Raw genomic sequence first — 21,037 nt, forward strand, 5'->3', positions numbered from 1 at the left:
GCACGGTGCCAAAAAGGTTCGCCACCACTGAGATAGACCATTGCAAAGTATATCCAACTCTTAAAATCATGCTCTCTGAGCTTCTTCAGCTCTGGATGAGAAGCAAAAACTCTTCAAAGAAAAACCAGAAAGTCCAGTTGCCTCTTGAAAAAGCACCTCTGGGACACCTCCCAAAAAGAACTTGGAGATGTTTGCGTTCCAAACAAAAATAAAAATAAAAAGGGGAAAAGGTTCTGTGTTAGGAGAAACAATAGTCTTCATCTTCTCCAGGGGTTCAAGAGACAACTGTCATGCCCCTGTTGGAATCTGATTTGGAGGGGGAGGTCGAGCAGCTGACAGGGAGTGGGAGTGTGGCTCCAGTGGCTGTGGAAGAAACTGGGGAAGGACACAGGCTGGCTGGACATTCAGAGGAATACTCAGGCCCACCCACTCTTCGTCCTAGGGCACGCAGGAATGGAGAATGGAGAATGGAGCAACGTGGGCTACAGGGGAGAAAAGGGCTCTGATTCCCTGCATTAGCTGCAGCTGGGAAAACAGGATTTTAAAAAGGTGTTTGTGCACAGCACCTTTCTGGAAGCAAAGCATGAATTATCTTTGTTTGTCATGTCTTACCTGGGTTCTGGCGTCCTCCCAACTGTGTATGTTTTGTTATCTTTTGAAGTCTGCAATTCCTTATCCTGCCTTGTCTCATTAATTGCTGCAGTGTGGTTTGTGTTGGTTTTTATTTATAATTTATGTGTACTTTGAGTTCGGAGGGAATTTCTTCCCTTTAAAAACTCTTGTTGGGAGAGTTTTTTCTCCAGTCGAAGATAACTGGACATTGGGGACCAAGTTGGAGGTATTAAAGGGACTCTACCTACTTTTGTGACTTTGTTGCTTTTGTGCCATGCCCCAGATCACCACAGGGGCCTAGAGCTTTGTCACTTTCCAGAATATGATGAGGAAAATTGACTTAACATTTCTTCTGCTCATCATCTCTATTTCACTAAGGAGTCCTGCCAAGCCACTGAATCTCCCTTGGTCCTTCTCTTTTCGGAGAAATCTTGGTCAAATTGTGACCACATCTGGTCCCCAGACACATTGCTAAACTTAGCACACATTCAGACACACATCTGGTTAAGAGTTCCTATAACGTTGACAATAGAGCATAATTTTGGCAAATTTCTTTCATAGCAGTAATGGCGAATATCTTACAGTTTCACGACTCTCCCTTAGCACAGTTTCTCCATTTAAGGATTATTGCCTTCCCGCAGACATAAAAAAAAACACGCAAGAAACTAAATATTCAAATAGTGGTGGTTGTGGCGAGGAGAAATAGCCCCAGACAAGAAACACATACTAAAGAAAAGTATTAAATAAACGACTACATTTCTTTAGGAGTATTTGGTTTCTTCAATGTAAGGAGGAATAGAACTCGTTCAATAGAAATATTTGGCCTGAAAGAAAGAAATGAATGTTCAGTTACAGTTAAAATTACAATTACAACATGTTTGGAGGAAAAATAGTCTTTGTTCTGTAACTCAGAGGTCTCCAAACTTCGCAACTTTTAAGACTTGAGGACTTTATGCTGGCTGGGGAATTCTGGGAGTTACTGAATTACTGAATAACAGAATTGGAAGGGACCTTGGAGGTCTTCTAGTCCAAAACCCCCTCTCAAGCAGGAAACCCTACACAATTTCAGACAAGTGGTTGTCCAATCTCTTCTTAAAAGCTTCCAGTGTTGGAGCACCCACAACTTCTGAAGGCGAAGTTCACAAGTCTTAAAAGTTGCCAAATTTGGAACCCCCTGAGTCACAGAAAGAAGTATCCTGTCTTCCAAAGCCTATAGCTCAGTGGTATAAATCTTACCCACCTGCTAATGGAAATCTGGAACCCTGAAGAAGAGCAAAAGCTCCACATGCCTAGAGGTGGATAAAGGAGGTTAGAGTAACAGGCTTCTAGAAATTCCCTAGTGTTTGGGGACTTGGCCTGGTCTAGGATGGTCACAATTTCCCAGTTGAAGCTATGATTAAAAGGTAAAGGTTCCCCTCACACATATGTGCTAGTCGTTTCCGGTTCTAGGGGGCAGTGCTCATCTCCATTACAAAGCCGAAGAGCCAGCGCTGTCCGAAGACGTCTCCCTGGTCATGTGGCTGGCATGACTAAATGCCGAAGGTGCACGGAACGCTGTTCCCTTCCCACCAAAATGGTCCCTATTTTTCTACTTGCATTTTTTATGTGCTTTCGAACTGCTAGGTTGCCAGAAGCTGGGACAAGTAATGGGAGCTCACTCCGTTAGGCGGCCCTAGGGATTCAAACCGCCGAACTGCCGACCTTTCTGATTGACAAGCTCAGCTTCTTAGCCACTAAGATTGTCCATATGTTGTGAAACTAAAGAGTTTTCACCATGTCTTCTGGCATTCATGGATGAGTTTTGCTGGCTTTCTGGCTGTTTGTCCTACGTAGTGGCTGTTGCAATCACTTTGCTGTATGTCGTAGATGACTCCTGTTTTTCCTTCTGGGGCTGTTGGGTCTTTTGGTTTACTTCTGATAAGCCATCAGCAGACACAGAGACATAAACAATACCCATATGCTGTGCAAAAGTGACAATAAGCAAACCAGAAAGAGAACGAAAATTAACCAAACACTTCCCCACCAGCAATCAGCACCCAGATGAGTATCGAATTAGTTCAAGATTAACATCAGACACCAACTAGCAGGCAGAAGACATGATGACAACTCTTTAATTTCACAACATGTGGACAGACTTAACTTCAACATAGTTGCAATTGGGAAACTGTGACCATCCTAGACCAAGCCAAGTCCAAAACGGTAGAGAATTTATAGAAACCTGTTACTCTAGGCTCCTTTATCCATCTCTAGGCACGCGGAACAGCCTTTCCTTTCCTTCAGGGTTCTAGATTTCCACCAGCAGGTGGATATGATTGAACATATCTATTCTTTCTTTCTTTCTTTCTTTCTTTCTTTCTTTCTTTCTTTCTTTCTTTCTTTCTTTCTTTCTTTCTTTCTTTCTTTCTTTCTTTCTTTCTTTCTTTCTTTCTTTAAATTTATTTCCTGCCCATTATCGTATCAAACATCTTTAGGTGGTCCTTTCTTTTCATTAGGTGGCCAAAGTATTTGAGCTTCAGCTTCAGGGCCTGTCCTTCCAAAGGACAGTCAGCATTGATTTCCTTGAGAATTGATTGATTTAATCTCCTTGCAGTCCAAGAGACTCTCAAGAGTTTTCTCCAACACCACAATTTGAAAACAAATTTGCATCCTACATTTGCCCTATTCTTGAAAATGTCAACTTTGATCATTAGAGTTTCCAATAAAGGAGAATATTTGTAGATATATAGATGATAGATAGATAGATAGATAGATAGATAGATAGATAGATAGATAGGAGAGAGAGAGAGATGATTTATAGATGATTGATAGATGATAGACGTGTGTGTATGTGTGTGAGAGAAATATAGAGATGATAGAGATAGATGATAGATAGGTAGATAGATAGATCAGATAGTCCTTAATTATCAGATGTTAATGAGTTGCTACTTAAAAATCTTATCACTAATTGAACTGGATGATCTTGCTAAACAGCTGGCTATTTCCAGGTTTGAAATTCAGATCCCTAAAGTGATTTCTGCATACTCCAAGAGACACAAACCATTTTATGGATAGCATTCTGGTTTGATAGCTTTCAGTACAATATATGGTGTTTCCCCCCCATATTTTAGGATAAGAGTCAAGGATTAAGTTTTGTCCGAATACACGCACCATGGAATGTCCTAAGCCGAGAAGCCGAGATTCTGAAAATCAAGATGCCCACTAAAAGAGTAAGTATGGGTCAATTCTCTTTTTATCACCTTTGAAGGTTAGAAACAGAGGGAAATAGCAGGTAGGCCACAGGGTATGGTCACAAAAGACAATTGGAAGCCATAACAGTGTGAACTAAACTCTACTCTGTGATGACATCCCCCAGAGGCTTCCCCAGATACTTCTCCAGCTGTCAGCTCGGAAGAGGATGAACCAGTTCCCGGCACATCTGGAAGGGAGTTGGCCAATAGCTCCAAGCAGCTGTCTGAGAGGGATTTGACTGAAGCACAGCTGCAGCAGGACAGCCCTGAGGCTTTAGGTGGAGAAGGCATGCAGCTGCAGCAAGTCAATGATGAGGAAGAGAAACTGCCTTCTGCAACTGATCCAAGAACATGTAGGGCAGAGGAAAGGCAGGCGCAGAGAAGGTCATCCAGATCACTCGTGAGGAGTCAGCCTCACCCCTTTTGATGGGTTGCACTGGAAGCCTTGCTATTTAGTACAGTAGACACACAGACACGATGCTGGGAACAATGTGTTGGTTCCTTGCTGTGAGTTCTCATTTTGAACTTCGTTCGGATCATGTCTCTTACCGTGGGCTGTGGATTTGCCTTAGCCTTGGGAACTGGACTGGACTCTCCTTTGCCTTGAGGCTTTGCGTTGGCTTCATTTGAGTAGCCTGTGGAACTCATTGGGGTTGAGCTAGTCCCAGTGCAGAGAATTGCTGGGGAATACCAATTCAGGCTCAGATTTTAGCAATGGGTTCTCTGCCCGGTTGCTGGGTGGGCGTGGCCATGGTGGGCATAGCCTAGTTGGCCTCCTGCACCAGGCAGGGAGGGGGGTTGCCCTCCCTGGGCTAAAGAGGCTTTCCTTGAGCCTGTGGGAGGGCAAAAATAGTGTTGTTTTGAGGGTAGGAGTTGAAACAGTTTATGTCCAGGATGTGAATAAGTGTAATATAATCATAATATATTACATAAAAAGTAATAAATCATAAATAAATATATGAATAAATGAATTTAGTCATTTTTGGAAGTTCTGTCCTTGTGATTTGCACTGTTTTTGTTTCTCTAGACTTATGAAATCAAAGAAGAAGGAGGAATTGTCAAGAAGCTATCATCGATATGGCAGAAATGTACAGAACCTTTGCAGCCTAAAGTGCCAGAGGAAACTACCACTAGGATGAAGAATTTATCTTATCCCTTTTCCAGAGAAAAAATATATTTGTGAGTATTTGACAGATTACTTCTGCAGAAATTGGATAGATACCAATCGAGCACAGCATCGAGAAATGTTTTTCAAACTTGGCAACTTTAAGATGTGTGGACTTCAACTCCCAGAATTCCTCAGCCCTTCTATAGTCTATATAATATAAAATTGCCAAGTCTGAAAAATACCGATATACTTTAGAGGGTTGCTTGGGTGTCACAGAGGCAAAATGCCAATCATTTGATCAATTAAAGAATATGAAATAAGTTTAGCATCCTTTTCTAAACCATACAAAAAGAGAGAAGAACTTTTTCCTCCTTTTTTGCTCTTTGGGACCTACTTAGGTTCCTGGGAAGAGAATTTGTTGTTTTAAAAAAATAATACTTTTTTAATTGAAGTTTAAAAATCCAAATGCAAAAAAACCGAGACAAATTAAGAAGATATTTTTTTAAAAAAAATGAAAAGTGCAGTGAGAAGAAGGAAAAAGGAGGAAGGAAAAAGGAGAAAATGTAAAAAACAATTTTTTTTAGAAAAAATATACAGGCAGTCCACAATTGAGCCCAAAATTTATGTTGCTAAATAAGACATTTGTTAAGTGAGTTTTGCCCCATTTTATGACTTTTCTTGCCACAGTTGTTAAGTCAGTCACTGCAGTTGTTAAGTGAGTAACATGGTTGTTAAGTGAATCTGGCTTCCCTGTTGACTTGGCTTGTCACAAGGTCGCAAAAGGGGATCATATGACCCCGGGACAATGCAACCGTCATAAAGTCAGCTGCCAAGCTGCAAAGTCAGCTGTCATGAGTCAGCTGCCAAGTGTCTGCATTTTGATCACGTGACCATAGAGATGCTGTAACGGTCATAAATGTGAAAATCAGTGATAAGTTAGTTTTTTCAGTGCCACTGTAACTTTGGTTACTAAATGAACTGTTGTAAGTCAAGGACTATCTGTAGAAAGAAATTACTTCCCCTTTCATCAAGACAAGCATATTTACAATAACTTAATGCCTTCTCTATTATTTCAATCAAAAATCTCTTTAGCCCATATCTCATCTTATATCTATTAGCAAATAGTAAAGCCTGACAATTCAATCTTATTCAGCAAAAGTTCATTTAAGTTACCAGAAATAATAATTTAGGTGTGTATCGGGGTGGGATTCTACCGGTTCAGACCGGTTCTATAGAACCGGTTGTTATGATTCTGCGCAATTCGGAGAACCGGCAAATTGCGCCCCTGGCTGGCCCCGCCCCTCTCTGCCTGCCCCACCCCACCCCGCCCAGTCAGTCCTTATCGCTCGCGCTAACTGCATTCTTCCCTGCCCAGTCAGTCCTTAAGGTATTTCTTTTTTTCCCCTCCCAACGATCAGCTGTTCTTACGATCAACTGTACCAGGATTGCCCTCTCTGTCTTACTGCTTCGCCCAGGAGGCTTCCCTGAGGCCCAGGTGGCAAAAAATTGAGGGGGGGCAGCTCCCACCCCCCACTCCATTTTTTTTGCCTTCCTTGGCCCCAGGGAAGCCTTCTGGGAGCACAACCACCCCCCAGGAGGTTTCCCTGAGGCCCAGAAGGCCCAAAATGGGGGAGGGTGGCCTCAAAAAAAGGAACAAGAAGCCACACCACCCACTCACATGGCCACACCTACTTAGCCATGCCCTCCTAGCCATGCCCACAGAAACGGTTGTTAAAAATTTGAATCCTACCCCTGGTATCTATGTATAAAACAAATAAAACTGTTTCAAATTTCCACACAGTACCTTGTCATTTTCTCTAGAGACACAGAGGAAGGGGAAAAAAACCCTCTTCTCATGTTTTATATCTATAAATAAATCTTTTAAACTCCCATTATTAAAACTTAATCAAGGAAAATTCCATTAGGGGCTCCCAAAAATAACAACATATTAAAATGTGTAATCTTTAATCCCTTCAAATGATGTCTCACCAATTAATTTCATCTCTTCATCCTTCTCAATTTTAATATCACAGTACATGATTTTCTCTAAAAACGCAAGAAAAAACCCTTTTCCCATATTTTATCTATAAACAAATCTTTAAAGCCTTATCGTTCAGACAACCCATTAAAAGTTCAAAGGAATAAAAAAATAAGAATCCAATCCATTTTAACCTTAGCTGAATAAGCCACTTTTGGGGCTTGAAGTAAATCAGGTTTATTGTTTTGTAATATTAGAACCTGTTTCTTCGGAATAAAAATTATCCTAATGCTGTTCTTTAGGGTATTATGCAACCATTTATAATATCACAGAACTAAAAAAAATTCTGTTCTTTTCATGTTTCAAGGTACAACATTCAAGATAAAGATACTTTTTTTGACAACGGCACCCGCAGTCGAATTGTAAGTAAACCCACAAGAAAGTTATTGTTGAATTATGGCTTAGAATGTTTTCCATCACTTTATCTGCAGATAAGAGAAACAAAGAGGATTCATATTTCAAAATGCTATTTCAAGCGTAGAGGCTCAGAATTTCAGTTAATAGCAATAGCAATAGCATTTTGACTTATATAGCAATAGCAATAGCACTTAGATTTATATACTGCCTCACAGTGCTTTTACAGCCCTCTCTAAGCGGTTTACAGGGTCAGCACATTGCCCCCAACAATCTGGGTCCTCATTTTACCACCTCAGAAGGATGGAAGGCTGAGTCAACCTTGAGCCTGGTGAGATTCAAACGGGCGAATTACAGACCGCTGGCTGTCAGCAGAAGTAGCCTGCAGTACTGCACTCTAACCACTGTGCCACCACTGGCTCCTATATCGCTTCACAGTGCTTTACAGCTCTCCCTAAGTGGTTTATAGAGTCAGCATGTTGCCTCCAACAGTCCTCATTTTACTGACCTCGGAAAGTTGGAAGGCTGAGTCAACCTTGAGCCGGTCAGGATCGAACTGCTGGCAGTCGGCCTGCAATTCTGCATTCTAACCACTATACCACCACGGCTCTTGTAATATCTGTGGGGGGAGGTTTGTTTTTAAATGTACATTGACTGATTAGTTTCTACTAAATCGCGGGAAATCATTTGTAAGTGATTACTCTTTTTTTTTTTTTCTTCAAATATAGGTCCGTGAAATTTTGAAGCGCACATATAGTTCAAAAGCCAAAAACAGCATGGGTAAGAAAAACCTTGGATCTTAAATAGAGCATTGTGGAAGCCACTTCTCAATTATGTTTGTAAGGTCCCAGAAGTTTCCCAGAACCACGGAGATGCCAAAGAGTGAGACTCGAGATGAGTCTTGCAAAAATAACAGCTTTTTAAAAATTCTTTGGCCAAAGCAAAAAGTCTGGGTGAATCCTGTGTCCAAAACATAGAGACAAAATGCATGTAAGGAATAGCCACACCCTGCGAGAGTGGCTCAGAGTATTATACACATTTTACGCTGATAGAAACTATCCAATCAGAGAGAAAGGATCATTATTAATGTGCCCTCCCCTTCTTTATCCATGGAGCGTTCTTTGTCCGTGCTCTGTCCATGCTTTGCTATTTTACACAGTATCCCTTGAATTCCACACATCTTAAAGTTCCCAAGGTTGAGAAACATTGCTTCTCAACAGGGGTGTTGGAAACAGGGGGCCCGTGATGTGGTTGGATCTGGTCCACGGGACCGTCCTGGAAAATGTAAGCGGTCGTCCTGTATCACTTCGGCCCAGTCTACCCAATGTGAAGAGGAAACATCGGGCCAGCATTGCTTCACACCCAGTCTACCCAGTGCAAAGAGGAAACATGCCAGCAGTTTGGGGAGTAGCGTCACGCTGGCCATACCCACCCAGTCAGCCATACCCACCCGGCTCCATGAGGTCAACCACAACCCTGATGCAGCCCTCAATGAAACTGAGTTTTACACCCCTGCTTTATAACATCAACTTGTTATTTAAAAAAAAAACACCATATCTTTAGATCAAGGTATATATATATATTTTTCTCCTGCATTGAAAAGTGTAGCCCTGGAAATTTGATACATTAACCATCGTAAATGCCAGCCTGATTCAGACGTCAGGATGGGGATCTTTGTATAATTTCACTGGCTTTATTTCTTGAATCACTGAAGGGAGGACTTCCATGTTGTAATATCAGCCTGTCTCCTTCTCCAAAGAAGGCTAGCAAAAGGGCTAAGGATGTTTGGCCAATGGAATCATTCCTGGTTTTAGAGGCAGGCAGTCGTAAAACTTGAAAAATAGCCCAAAATGGAATCGTTAGGTATCTTGGAGGATTGAGAACACATTCCTTAAATGACAGTAATGTTGTTTGGATTTTTATGGGCAATATTTGTGGGTTATATTTTAATACCATTCCTTTCGATGAAATGGTAATTTATATATATATATATATATTCTCATAAAAAAGATTCATGTCTTTTAGTATTCAGTGAATATTTGGCATTTGCTTCTGTTTTTAAGTTATGGTGCCTTTTCAATAGCAGCATAACTTCCAATTGCATTCGTAAATCTTATTAAAACGAAGAATAAAGATATCATTATAGGTAAAGAGCATCTTAAATATTTGAAAAAAATCAATCAGCTGAATTTAAGTTTGGATTCTAAAACTCAAATGTTGGCTCAAATTTAAAGTTGCATTTCCAGGGACAAAATCTGATTTCCTGCTACCCCAAAATTATAATTTGGAAAATTAATTTCAGCTCTAAATTTAAGCTGAAAACACACACACACACACACACACACACACACACACAAAAATAATACAAAATAAAACAATACTGATAATATCCTAACTTGTACCCTTTTTTAGGTATTAACACATTAATAGCAAATAATGTTTATGAAGCAGCTTATCCTCTACATGATGTAAGTATACACTTTTAATCCTAATTTTTATAAGGACCAAGTTTAGAATGACAATATCATTGATATTTGTTTCACATTAAATTCAGCATGGTCCCAGATATTATGTTGGGGAACTGTTGTGGTTCACCGGCAGCAGGTGAGGACGGCTGAGGTCTTGGAGAGCAAGGACTCAGATGAGGGGCCTGCTTGTGATGAAGGGATGCGGCCAGGACCACCAGGGAGTGGAGTGCTGCCTTCAGAGATTGTGGAGGCTGGCAGCAGTGATGAAGAGGTCCCTGAGGAGCCTGTGCCCAGTGCGCATGTGCGCAGGGCTGCTTGAAGGAAAGAGCAGCTGCAAAGTAATGCCCCCCCCCTTAGGAGATAAGAGCCAGCTGAGAAATCGGAGTTCTTTGCAGGAAGCAAATAAGTTTTTGCACTCAAGCCTTGTGGAGGTTTGGAGTATCTTGGTTGGTGTTTGGAGACTCTTTGTCTTTGAAATATTTCTTAGTAACTTTATCTAGTGTTCTTGGCAACCTTGCACAACCTTGGCAACGCTCGTTCTTAGCAGAGACAATTAGTTTGAAACAGCCTTTTAACTGGGAAGGAATGGAATTCGTAAAGAATCATTAAAAGGTTTTGCTGTTACCTCCGTTTCGTGTTTGTTTCCTTGGAACAAGGTTTGGGTCAGAACAGGAACAAAGAAGAGGGGGTTAACCTATTTTCCAAAGCACCAAAAAGCAAGACAAGAAACAATGGATGGAAACTAACCAAGGAGAGAACCAACTTAGAACTAAGAACATTCCTAATGGTTAGAGCAATCAATCAATAGAATAGCTTGCCTTCAGAAGTTGTGGGTGCTCCATCACTGGAAGCTTCGAAAAAAGAGACTGGACAGTTACTTGTCTGAAATGGTATAGGGAACAGGGGGCTAGATAGGAAGACCTCCAAGGTCCCTTCCAACTCTTTTATTCTATGTTCAGTTTCTCTGGCAAGGCTGACAGGGAGACTAACTATATATCTATATCTATTTATATCTATCTATATCTATATATCCATATCCATATCCATATCCATATCTATCTATCTATCTATCTATCTATCTATCTATCTATCTATCTATCTATCTATCTATCTATCTATCTAAAAGTCAAGCACCACTCACTCATCACAAAATCTCCAGAACTATAAAGGCTACAAACTTGAAATTTGACATGTATATTCCTCTTGGCTTCTAGATGCTCACTAAGAAAGGATTTTTCGGAATGACCATCAGAGCATTAGTATTTCTTATACAGTAATTAACATGCTCTGATGCTAAGAAGTTCTACTCCCCCTCCCCACCTGAAAAGAACTCTCTTCCAACTGCCAGTTGCCTCACATTCCGTTACCTCAGTTCAAACTGGCAGACGTTCCACTCCTTCACTCAGGAGCAGTCTGGGACTCCTTACATTACTAAACGTCGGTACCTCACCAAAATGTCTATGCCTTCCACCTATGGAACTGCTTCTGGACTCAAGGCAGTGGGAACGATATTACCTTATGTGTTTCAATCACCGACCACCACTGAGCCAATGGATTGTGAACCGAATTTCTCCTGCACAGCCCGATCACCAAGTTTTGTCACGAAGCACTGGTAGCCAGCTAGTATCTTTATATAGTACCTTTATATGCTAAGGAAGGGCCTTCAGGATCAAAGTCTTGGGAGAAACTTAAGATTTGCCATCAAATGCTACTTTTTAGACAGGATTCTTTTTTTTCTTCACCCAACAAAGACAGTGCAGAAATAGTCTTCCCTATCATCAGTAATTTGATATGACAGCACCGCTACAGGCTCTATTTATTCAATATGTTCTATAATATATTTCACCTCATTAACACCATCTCCATCCATCCTCCAATTAGATCTACACTTCAGGAAGTCTTTGTCAGGGTAAAGGATGACAATGAAGGCAAGATTAGAAGGTGATAAAGTGGAGAGGGATATGGGAAAATCCAGTTATTAATATTGCCTTTGGAAGTTGCTCAAGGAAATCGTGTGCTTTATCGGTAAAATACAGTACTTTGGGGAGTTTAAGAAATCTAGGTCAGCACTTTCATTTTATGAGATAAAGAGAAAAATTACTCTTGATAGCTCAGCTAGTAATGAGAAATATCTGAACTGCAAGCCCGTTATCGGCCTGGATTAAAGAGCAGTTTTTATAGACGGTGCTTGGCTTAAAACATTTCCATGTACAGTCTTATGTTACTATGAAATGTATATTTTAACATGCATGTCATTGATTTTTTTTCAGGGTGAATATGAAGGTGAAAGTAAGGACATGAATGAAAGGAAGGTAAAATATTTGCAGCTTCATTTGGGTTGGTATGAAAGTTATAACTACAGACAAGTCCTTGCAAATAGGTCTGTCATTAAAAGACTCTTAGACAAACAAGACGCAACCAAAGCTGAAGTTCTCCTGATCTTTCACAGCTGATTTATCTTGATAGAGATTGCACAAAAGGATATTCCACTATTTTGGAGTCAGTGTATCTATCTTCTATATATATAAAAACAAAATACCACTCATGCATCATCACAAAATCTCCAGAACCATAAAGCCTACAAACTTGAAATTTGGCTTCTTGGCTTATAGGTACTCACTAAGAAAGGATTTTTCGGAATGACCATCAGAGCATTAGCATTTTGTATATTATTATTATTATTAACATGCTCTGATGCTAAGGAGTTCTACTCCCCCTCCCCACCTGAAAAGACGTCTGTTCCAAGTACAAAACACAAGCAGAGGAGAGGAGTTTCAGTTTTAGTTTCACAGAAGCAACCAGTACAGAACAGTTGAGCTAAGCCAAGGCTCCTTGCTGTCTCCTTGCTCACACAGCAAATACTATTTTGGTTTCCAAAAAGCCCTCAACTCTCCTACATACAGACAGGACGCTAGCCAGATGAATACTGATGGATGCTGGTAGGCAGATGCAGAATCCCCCCCCCCCTTATTTTCCTCCCCCAAAACTAAGCCCTATCACATAGTTTCATAGTGAAGCATGGGTATCAAGCTAATTATTATATAATGCAACAATATAAATCATTGCTGCCAGATCGTTAGCTGGTGTTGGCCTTGCTATGCATCGCATTCTTCCCAAGAACCTAAGATGTCATAATTTGTTCTCATAGTGTATGTCCAGATCCAAGCAGTTATGGCCCTCTGTAATTTAAAGAAGGAATTTCATCAGTGCAGTTTTTCTAAGTGTCATCCAAGATTTTGGTATGACACCCAAGGTGTTGATAATCACTGGAATCACCATAGCTGGTTTATGCCATAATCTTTCCACTTCGATTTCCAGAACTGAATGCTATATGATCTTCTCAAAGAATTCTTTGTCTTCTAATCTACCATCCCATGGTATATCACTTCATCAACTATCCCCACTTTCTTCTGTTTGTTTTCAACTACTTTTCCAACCATACGTTCCAACCAATTTTTCATTACTGGCAATGCAAAGATGTGGTAGTGAATAATGTTGCCGACTATGTTATGTCGTTCTTTATTCCTAAAGTTTGTGTGAGTTTCATTTAACTTTTTTATTAGTTTATCAAAGTATAAAATACAAAGAAAAAATAGCAGGAAAAAGTAAGAAGAGAAGGAGGGGAAAAGGTGGCATATAGTGTAACAGGAGAAAAAGAAAAAGGCACTGACTTGCACTCTCTTTAGCATAGTGGAAAGTAACAACATTACAACCACAACTTTTTGCCTTTACCCAACAGTATAGATAAGCCGTTTCTATAACAATAAGGCTGTCTAGTTTACAAAAATAAAATCAAAGTTTCATATATCTATTTTTCCCCTTTGTAAGCACAAAATCCAGAAGCAATTTCAAAATAGAAACAGTTTGTGTTGGTTTTGTGAGTGAGCTGAGCATACGATCTAGTGTCTCTTCTGCTTCTTTTCACAATCTAGATGATTTTTCGATTCTGGGCTTGACTGCTTTTGTTCAAATAGCTTGCTCTTGATTTCATTGTTTTGGTGCCTCCATGGCAACTCGGAGCCACTGATTGGTTCAAAATTGAGAAAGGAGTTCGGCAAGGCTGTATACCCGTGATGGCAAACCTATGGCATGTGTGCCAGAGGTGGCACAAAAAGCCCTATGGCACGTGTGCCCCAGCTCAGCTCCACCAACCATGCTTGTGCACCTCCCACCGGCCAGCTGGTCCTCGGGTCTTGGGGTGGGACGGGGTGCATGCATGGGAGATGCACGCACATTGAATTTTGGGGAGTTGTGTGTGCACGCATGCATTTGTGCACACGTATGCGTGCTTTGGGCACTCAGTGCTGAAAAGGTTAGCCACCATTGTTGTATTCTGTCGCTCTGCCTATTTAACTTATATGCAGAGCACATCATGAGAAAGGCAGGACTAGATGAATTACAAGTTGGAATTAAGATTGCCAGGGGAAATATTGACAACTTCAGATATGCAGATGAGGCCACTCTAATGGCAGAAAGTGAAGAGCAACTAACAAGCCTCTTGATGCGGGTGAAGGAGGAGAGTTCAAAAATTGGCTTGAAACTCAACAGTAAGAAAACTAAGATCAGGGCATCCGGCCCTCTCAATTCCTGGCAAATAGATGGGGAAGAAATGGACGTAGTGACAGATTTTATTTTCATGGGCTCCAAAATCACTGCAGGTGGGGACTGCAGCCAAGAAATTAAAAGAAGCTTGCTCCTGGGGAGGAAAGCTATGGCAAATCTAGACAGCCTAAAAAGCAGAGACATCATCACCCTGCCAACAAAAATGTATATAGTCAAGGCTATGGTTTTCCCAGTTGCAATGTGTGGCTGTGAAAGTTGGACCACAAGGAAGGCTTAGCGCCAAAGAACGGAAGGCTTTGAACTCAGGTGCTGGAGAAGACTCCCGCGAGCCCCTTGGACTGCAAGGAGATCCAACCGGTCAGTGCTAGAGGAGACCAACCCTGACTGCTCTTTAGAAGGCCAGATCCTGAAGATGAAACTCAAATACTTTGACCACCTCATGAGAAGGAAGGACTCCCTGAAGAAGAGTGTAAGAAAGATTGGGAGCAGATTGAGAGCAAAAGAAGAAGAAGGGGGCGGCAGAGAATGAGGTGACTGGATGGAGTCACTGAAGCAGTCGGCGTGAGCTTAAATGGACTCCGGAGGATGGTAGAGGACAGGAAGGCCTGAGGTCATGATGAGTCAGACATGACTTTGTGACTGACTAACAACAACATCATGGCAATTCCTTCAGGTCATTGCCAAACATCTGTTGACATGACCTTGGTTCCCACGGGATGGCTTCTTGCTGTCATCTGCAGTTAGCATTCCAACCCTTTCCCTCCACCTCACAGGCTGTGGCAGGCTGAGAAACGAAAAGGTGGCTGCAACAGCATAGGCACATTTCAAAGTTGACATTCCTGCCTGAGAAGGAACATCTCCTTCCTATGCGAAGGGGAGGTTGTGCATCAGTGCAACTGGACAACAAAATATTAAAAGAGTAGCTAAATCAGAAAGACTAGTAGAATATAAGTGGGATGGATAGGATGGTGGAAGGGGACACCTTTAAGTTGCCTGGAAAAATATCCTAGTTGGGCTGGTCTTCTTGCAAAGTGTTAAGCATCAAATGCATAAAAGGTTCCCTCCTTCCCACTGGAAATGCTGCATGAATTGCTGACATGTGTTCCCCTAGCAGGGCTGCAAAGCTCCGACTGTAGATTTTCTGTGCATAAGATCATCTGTTTTCTATCTGGGCCTGAACAGTTTCGGGCTTCAATTTCCTGGATTGCCCAGATCAGATTTAAAAGGAAGAGAGAGGGGTTTCTCCATAGCTGTTTTCTACCGGCCTCTCCTTTGGCTGGTGGCCCTTTTAAAACACAGATGCAACTTTTGTCCCCTGTCAGCAATGCAGTGGCTTCCACTTTCTTTCCAAGGTGGACAACAAGTCATCTGGCTTGCATTATCTTGGAATGGAAGGGCTGTTGATGAAGATTTATGGACCAGGTCATCGGGCAAAAGGTAAATCCTGTGAGCCTTCTTCACATTCTCATTAGGGAAAAAGAGTCTCTGTGATAGAAGCAGGCCGGACATCCTCACAAAGGAACATGATGTGCAGCTCATGTTCTCCCTACGAATGTTAATTTAGCTCCCGGGATATTTTCTAGAGCAAGATTGGAATCTCACATTCACTTCATTTAAAAGATAGGCCCTCATAAAGAAAGGGGGGAGAACATCATAAACAAACAAACAAACCCTAATTCTACATGTATGATCATGTTATACAGTTATCATTGTTGAGAGCCAGTTTGATCTAATGGTTAAGACACCTGGTTAGAAATCAGGAGACCTTGAGTTTTAGTTCCACCTTAGCCATGAAAGGCAGCTGAGTGACTTTGGGCCAATCACCAGGAGATTTTGAGTTCTAGCCCTGCCTTAGGTATGAAAGCCAGCTGAGTGACTTTGGGCGGATCACCAGGAGACAGTGAGTTCTAGTCCCACCTTAGGCATGAAAGCCAGCTGCGTGACTTTCCCTCAGTCACGCTCTCTCAGCCCAATCCACTGCACAGGTTTGCTATTGTCGCAGAAAATAAGAGGAAGGAGGTGTATTGGATATGTTTTCTGTCTTAAGTTATTTGTAAAAACAATAAAGGCAAGATTAGATGGATGGAAGGAAGGGAGGAAAGAAAGAAAGAAAGAAAGAAAGAAAGAAAGAGAGAGAGAGAGAGAAAGAAAAAAAGAAAGAAAGAAAGAAAGAAAGAAAGAAAGAAAGAAAGAAAGAAAGAAAGAAAGAAAGAAAAGAGAAAGAGAAAGAGAAAGCTATAGTCAGTTTAACTGATAAAAAAATTAAGGCTAGAAAATTGTGTATGAGATTTGTGTATGAAATTTGAGGTTCAAATCTACAAGATAGCCTCCAAATGGGACTTACAGACAGACATGGTTGCCTAGCTCTAGAAAACAAAGGGATTTCTTTAGCAATCCCTGCGTCATTTGAGACCTTGTTATCTTTTCTAAGTGGTCCTCAGAGCAGGTAGGTGGGATATAAATCAAATAAATAAAAAAAGAGAAGTATGAGAAACATACTTTTGGAATGAAACTTTCTCAATGCTACAGCGTTCCAAATTGTGTTCTGGGCAAAACCAGGTCTGGCACATGTGATTGTGTACGGTAGATGACAATTGGAAAAAATATAGCTGCATATAAGCAACCACTCCATTATGCTTAATTCTTGATTCTTACTAATGCTGGTTCAGTACAGATAGTACTCACCTTATGATCGGTCATTTTAAGTGATCAGCAAGCGGTTACAATGTCCTAACAAACATACGACAATATTTTACAATGGTTTTGCTCCAAACTAGCAAAATTATGCCCATAGCAAACCATTAACATTTACTTAATGACCACCGCAAAGGTCATAAAATCAAATTGGTTGTGATTTTTATGACCATCACAACTTATGACTCTGATGGTCAGGCTCCATTACGGTCGTAATTTGAGGACAACCTGTACCATTATTCTGATTAATCCTACGGAAGCGTCTGTGGCCAGAATTACTTAATGAATGGGGCTAACATTGACAGTGCTATAAAGACAATGGATGATGATGTTCCAGACAGAGAGGGGGGGGAAATCAATTTGGTTTTATGTAAAAAGGATACTTCATGTTTGAATAATGTGCATCGTCTTTTACTGCTCGTATTCTCATTCCAGGGATTTGACATATGCAGAAAGGACTCATCTGAGCTTATTGTTATATTTAGAATCCAAGGCCAAATAGGAAAAGGAAGTATCAGGTCTAATTCACACCTTTTGTGGCTTAATCCAGACTGGAATCAAGTGCTAATATTTCCCTTGTTGCTAATTGTTGGTACTGCTGTGAAGCAGGGATCGGGTGTGGCTTGGTACGAACAAAGAGATGAAGTCCAGATTCTGTCTGTCTGTCTGTCTGTCTGTCTGTCTGTCTGTCTGTCTCTCTGTCTTTCTGTCTCGCTGTCTCTCTGTCTCTCTCTCTGTCTCTCCCTCCTCTCTCTCTCTCTCTCTCTCTCTCTCCCTCTCTCTCTCTCCATCTCTCCATTTCTCTCTCTCTCTCTCTCTCTCTCTCTCCCTCTCCCTCTGTCTCTGTCTGTGTGTGTGTCTGTGGGTCTGTCTCTCTGTCTGTCTCTCTCCTCTCTCTCTGTCTCTGTCTCTGTCTCTCTCTCTCTCTCTGTCTGTTTCTCTCTGTGTGTCTTTCTCTCTCGCGCTCGCTCTCTCTGTCTCTCTGTTCTTCTCTCTCTGTCTTTGTCTCTCTCTCTCTGTCTTTCTGTCTCTGTTTTCCTCTCTCTGTCTTTGCCTCTCTCTCTCCCTCTCTCTCCGTCTCTCTGTCTGTCTCTATCTCTGTCTCTCTCTGTCTCTCTCTCCCTCTCTCTTTGTAAATGCCTCCCCTCTTTTCTTTCCCTATTTTTTCCCTTCCATTTTCCCTTCCCTACCTTCCCTACTATTTACTTTTGTACTTTGTTTGTATGTTATATTATAAACTAATCAAAAATGGTGGTGGTTATTTTTAAAAAAAAGAGAAAATCAGACTTATGACTTCCTTTCAATAGATGGTGGCTACATAAATGCTGGAGATGTTTAGTAAGATTAGATAAAATGCCACCTCCACCTCCAGCTTATGCATTGATCTTTTCATCTAATATATTGTTCATATTTTAATACTTAATGTTTTAATATTTCTGACTTTTAAATCCACCTATATTGTTATTTATGATAGCATAAGCTGGCCAAATTTGGTTGATAGCGAGATGGGTGGCAAATAAATTTAATAATAAATAAATGTATTTCATAAATAAATGAAATAGAGATCTACAGAAGCAATCTTATGCAAAGCTCTTTCACAGCAGTTCTTGCTATAGTATGCCTTGGTCTAAGATCTATCACCAAGTCCAGGAAAGTAAACGGGTTTTATTCAATTTCTAACTGGGTCCAAGTCTTTGTATGTCATTTTGATCATCCAGATAGGTATAGATTATAGTTAGAATTTTAGTGCAGAAAAATGCTGCTTAAAGACCATTTTTAGGAGGATGGGCAAGAAATATTTCCCTAATATTTACTTTTGTATTTTCTTTGTATGTCACATTATAAATGAATGAATGAATAAATTATTTATTGGCCAAGTGTGATTAGACACATAAGGAATTTGTCTTGGTCCATAGGCTCTCAGTGTACATAAAAAGAAAAGATACATTCATCAAGAATCATAAGGTGCAACACTTAATAAAAGTCATAGGGTACAAATAAGCAATCAAATCATACTAGGAATCAGTCAATATAAATCGTAAGGATACAAGCAACAAAGTTACAGTCATACAGTCACACTGTGATGACCCGTAGTCTCTCAAAATAACCCCAAACCCAAAACATATATTAAAGTCCGGTAAAGCCTTCAATTTAACTTCACTGTTTTATTAGGCACAGTTTACAGTCACAAAAGTAATTAAGGAGGCAAACAGAAAACCAAAACAAACTGCATTGATGAGAGTTCTGAAGCAAGCCGAGATAACTAATTATAAAGTCCAGGAAAATAACTGAGAAAAGTCCATGGGAAGAACGCCAGCAAAGATAAGCCTCTTTCAAGGTGAACACTAATTGACTTCAGCAATTCTAACTGCTCAGTTGCAAACTTATATACATAGCTCCCACCTGCAAGCCACGAGGAGGATCATGGTAATCTCCTCTTGAGTAGACCTCGCTTTTCCCTGATCCTCTCCTCCCTGCGTGACCTAGGATGGATAGGGGAATGGGCCTGGATCCTCCTCTGACTGCTCAGCCGGCCTCTGCCCTTCCCCAGCCTCCTCTACCACCTCTGGAGCCACACTCCCACTCCCTGTTGGCTGTTCCTCCTCTTCCTCAGAGTCCACCAGGGGCATGACACACAAGTGGGAAGGGATGGGTGATAAGGAGTGATGGGAAGATTAATAGTAATAGTAGTGCAGACTTTGTAAATATTTGAACAGTGTTGAGGGGATTATTTGTTTAGCAGAGTGATGGCGTTTGGGAAAAAACTGTCCTTGTGACCAGTTGTTCTGGTGTGCAGGGCTCTATAGCGTCGTTTTGAGGGAAGGAGTTGAAACAGTTTATGTCCAGGATGTGAGGGGTCTGTAAATATTTATAAATAAAAAAAACCATATTAAATTAATAATAATAATAATAATAATAATAATAATAACTATATTAAAAGATGAATGTACCAATGCACAAACACCCCCTTTTGCAGATAGTACCACATCTGATGTTTGCCGATTCTGTAACACAATCTCACTATGCAATCCTTATCTGTTTTCATTTGTCTGTTTTCCTTTCTTAGCTGTTATATCGAGAGTGGGCACGATATGGAGCGTTTTACAAGTTTCAGCCTATTGACCTCATAAGGTAAAACTTCCTTGGTTAATAGATATCTGTGATCCTTTCTATGATGTGCACTACCGTGCATTAATCTCACACGTGGATCTTGCAAAATTGCCTCTCTTTTTACATCATCTTCGTTTATGTTGTTCAGTCACCAAGTCGTGTCTGACTCTTCGCAACCCCGTTGACCATAGCATGCCAGATACTCCCTTTGTCCTCCACTGTCTCTTGGAGTTTGCCCAAATTCATGTTCATTGTGTTGATGACACTGTCTAACCAACTAGGCTGTTGCAAAACAAAGGACCTAATGTCACTTCTCCAAAAGTCTGTAGAGATTCTCAGTCATCCAAGTCATGGTTGTCCCAAAAGTGCTTTTTTTTTTCTTTTTTCCACATTTTGGACAGAGTGGACAGCGGGTTTGAAAGAGGGGTCAACGTGGCCATTTGTGTCAAAATTGAACAGCCCTCTCTCAACAGAGGGGGAGGGATGCAACATCATCTATCTCCAGTCTACAACACAGTTCCTTTCAGCAGTTCTAAGAAGGCTCCGCACCCATTTGCACCACTCAGGTGACCCTGAGGACACAGATAAACCTCCAAGTGGCCTCAACGACCCTCTAAAACAATGCAAATGACCAGCTGTTTGCAAGGAGTATAAATCCTTCCATTCCCCAGAGCTGAAAAAGCTTCTTGGATGAGAAGTGAAATGTTTTCAAAGAAAAAATGGAAAGTCCAGTTGCCTCTTGAAAAAAAGCACCTTTGGAACAACTGGGCTTTCTTTCTTTGTTTGTTTTTCCTTGAAGACATTTGCTTCGCATCCAAGAAGCTTCTTCAGCTCTGACTGGATGGTGGGGAATGGAAGGATT

The 21,037-nt window shown here is 40.9% G+C and overlaps 1 protein-coding gene across 2 annotated transcripts in view; it reads left to right on the top strand.

The window, feature by feature from the left end:
- The window catches only part of ANO2 (anoctamin 2), a 178,184-nt gene that overhangs the window by 40,234 nt on the left and 116,913 nt on the right, over positions 1-21,037 (top strand). For both annotated transcript variants that reach the window (XM_087967719.1, XM_026679288.2), the window contains 7 exons: positions 3,720-3,818; positions 4,867-5,018; positions 7,293-7,347; positions 8,068-8,119; positions 9,752-9,807; positions 12,078-12,119; positions 20,132-20,196. In XM_087967719.1, coding sequence (XP_087823845.1) covers positions 3,720-3,818; positions 4,867-5,018; positions 7,293-7,347; positions 8,068-8,119; positions 9,752-9,807; positions 12,078-12,119; positions 20,132-20,196 — 521 coding nt within the window. The remainder of the gene's footprint in view (positions 1-3,719; positions 3,819-4,866; positions 5,019-7,292; positions 7,348-8,067; positions 8,120-9,751; positions 9,808-12,077; positions 12,120-20,131; positions 20,197-21,037) is intronic.

This window comes from Notechis scutatus, chromosome 6, assembly GCF_049901735.1.
Source record: "Notechis scutatus isolate UNSWTSFEM ecotype Mainland chromosome 6, rNotScu1.2, whole genome shotgun sequence".
Classification (NCBI taxonomy): domain Eukaryota; kingdom Metazoa; phylum Chordata; class Lepidosauria; order Squamata; family Elapidae; genus Notechis; species Notechis scutatus.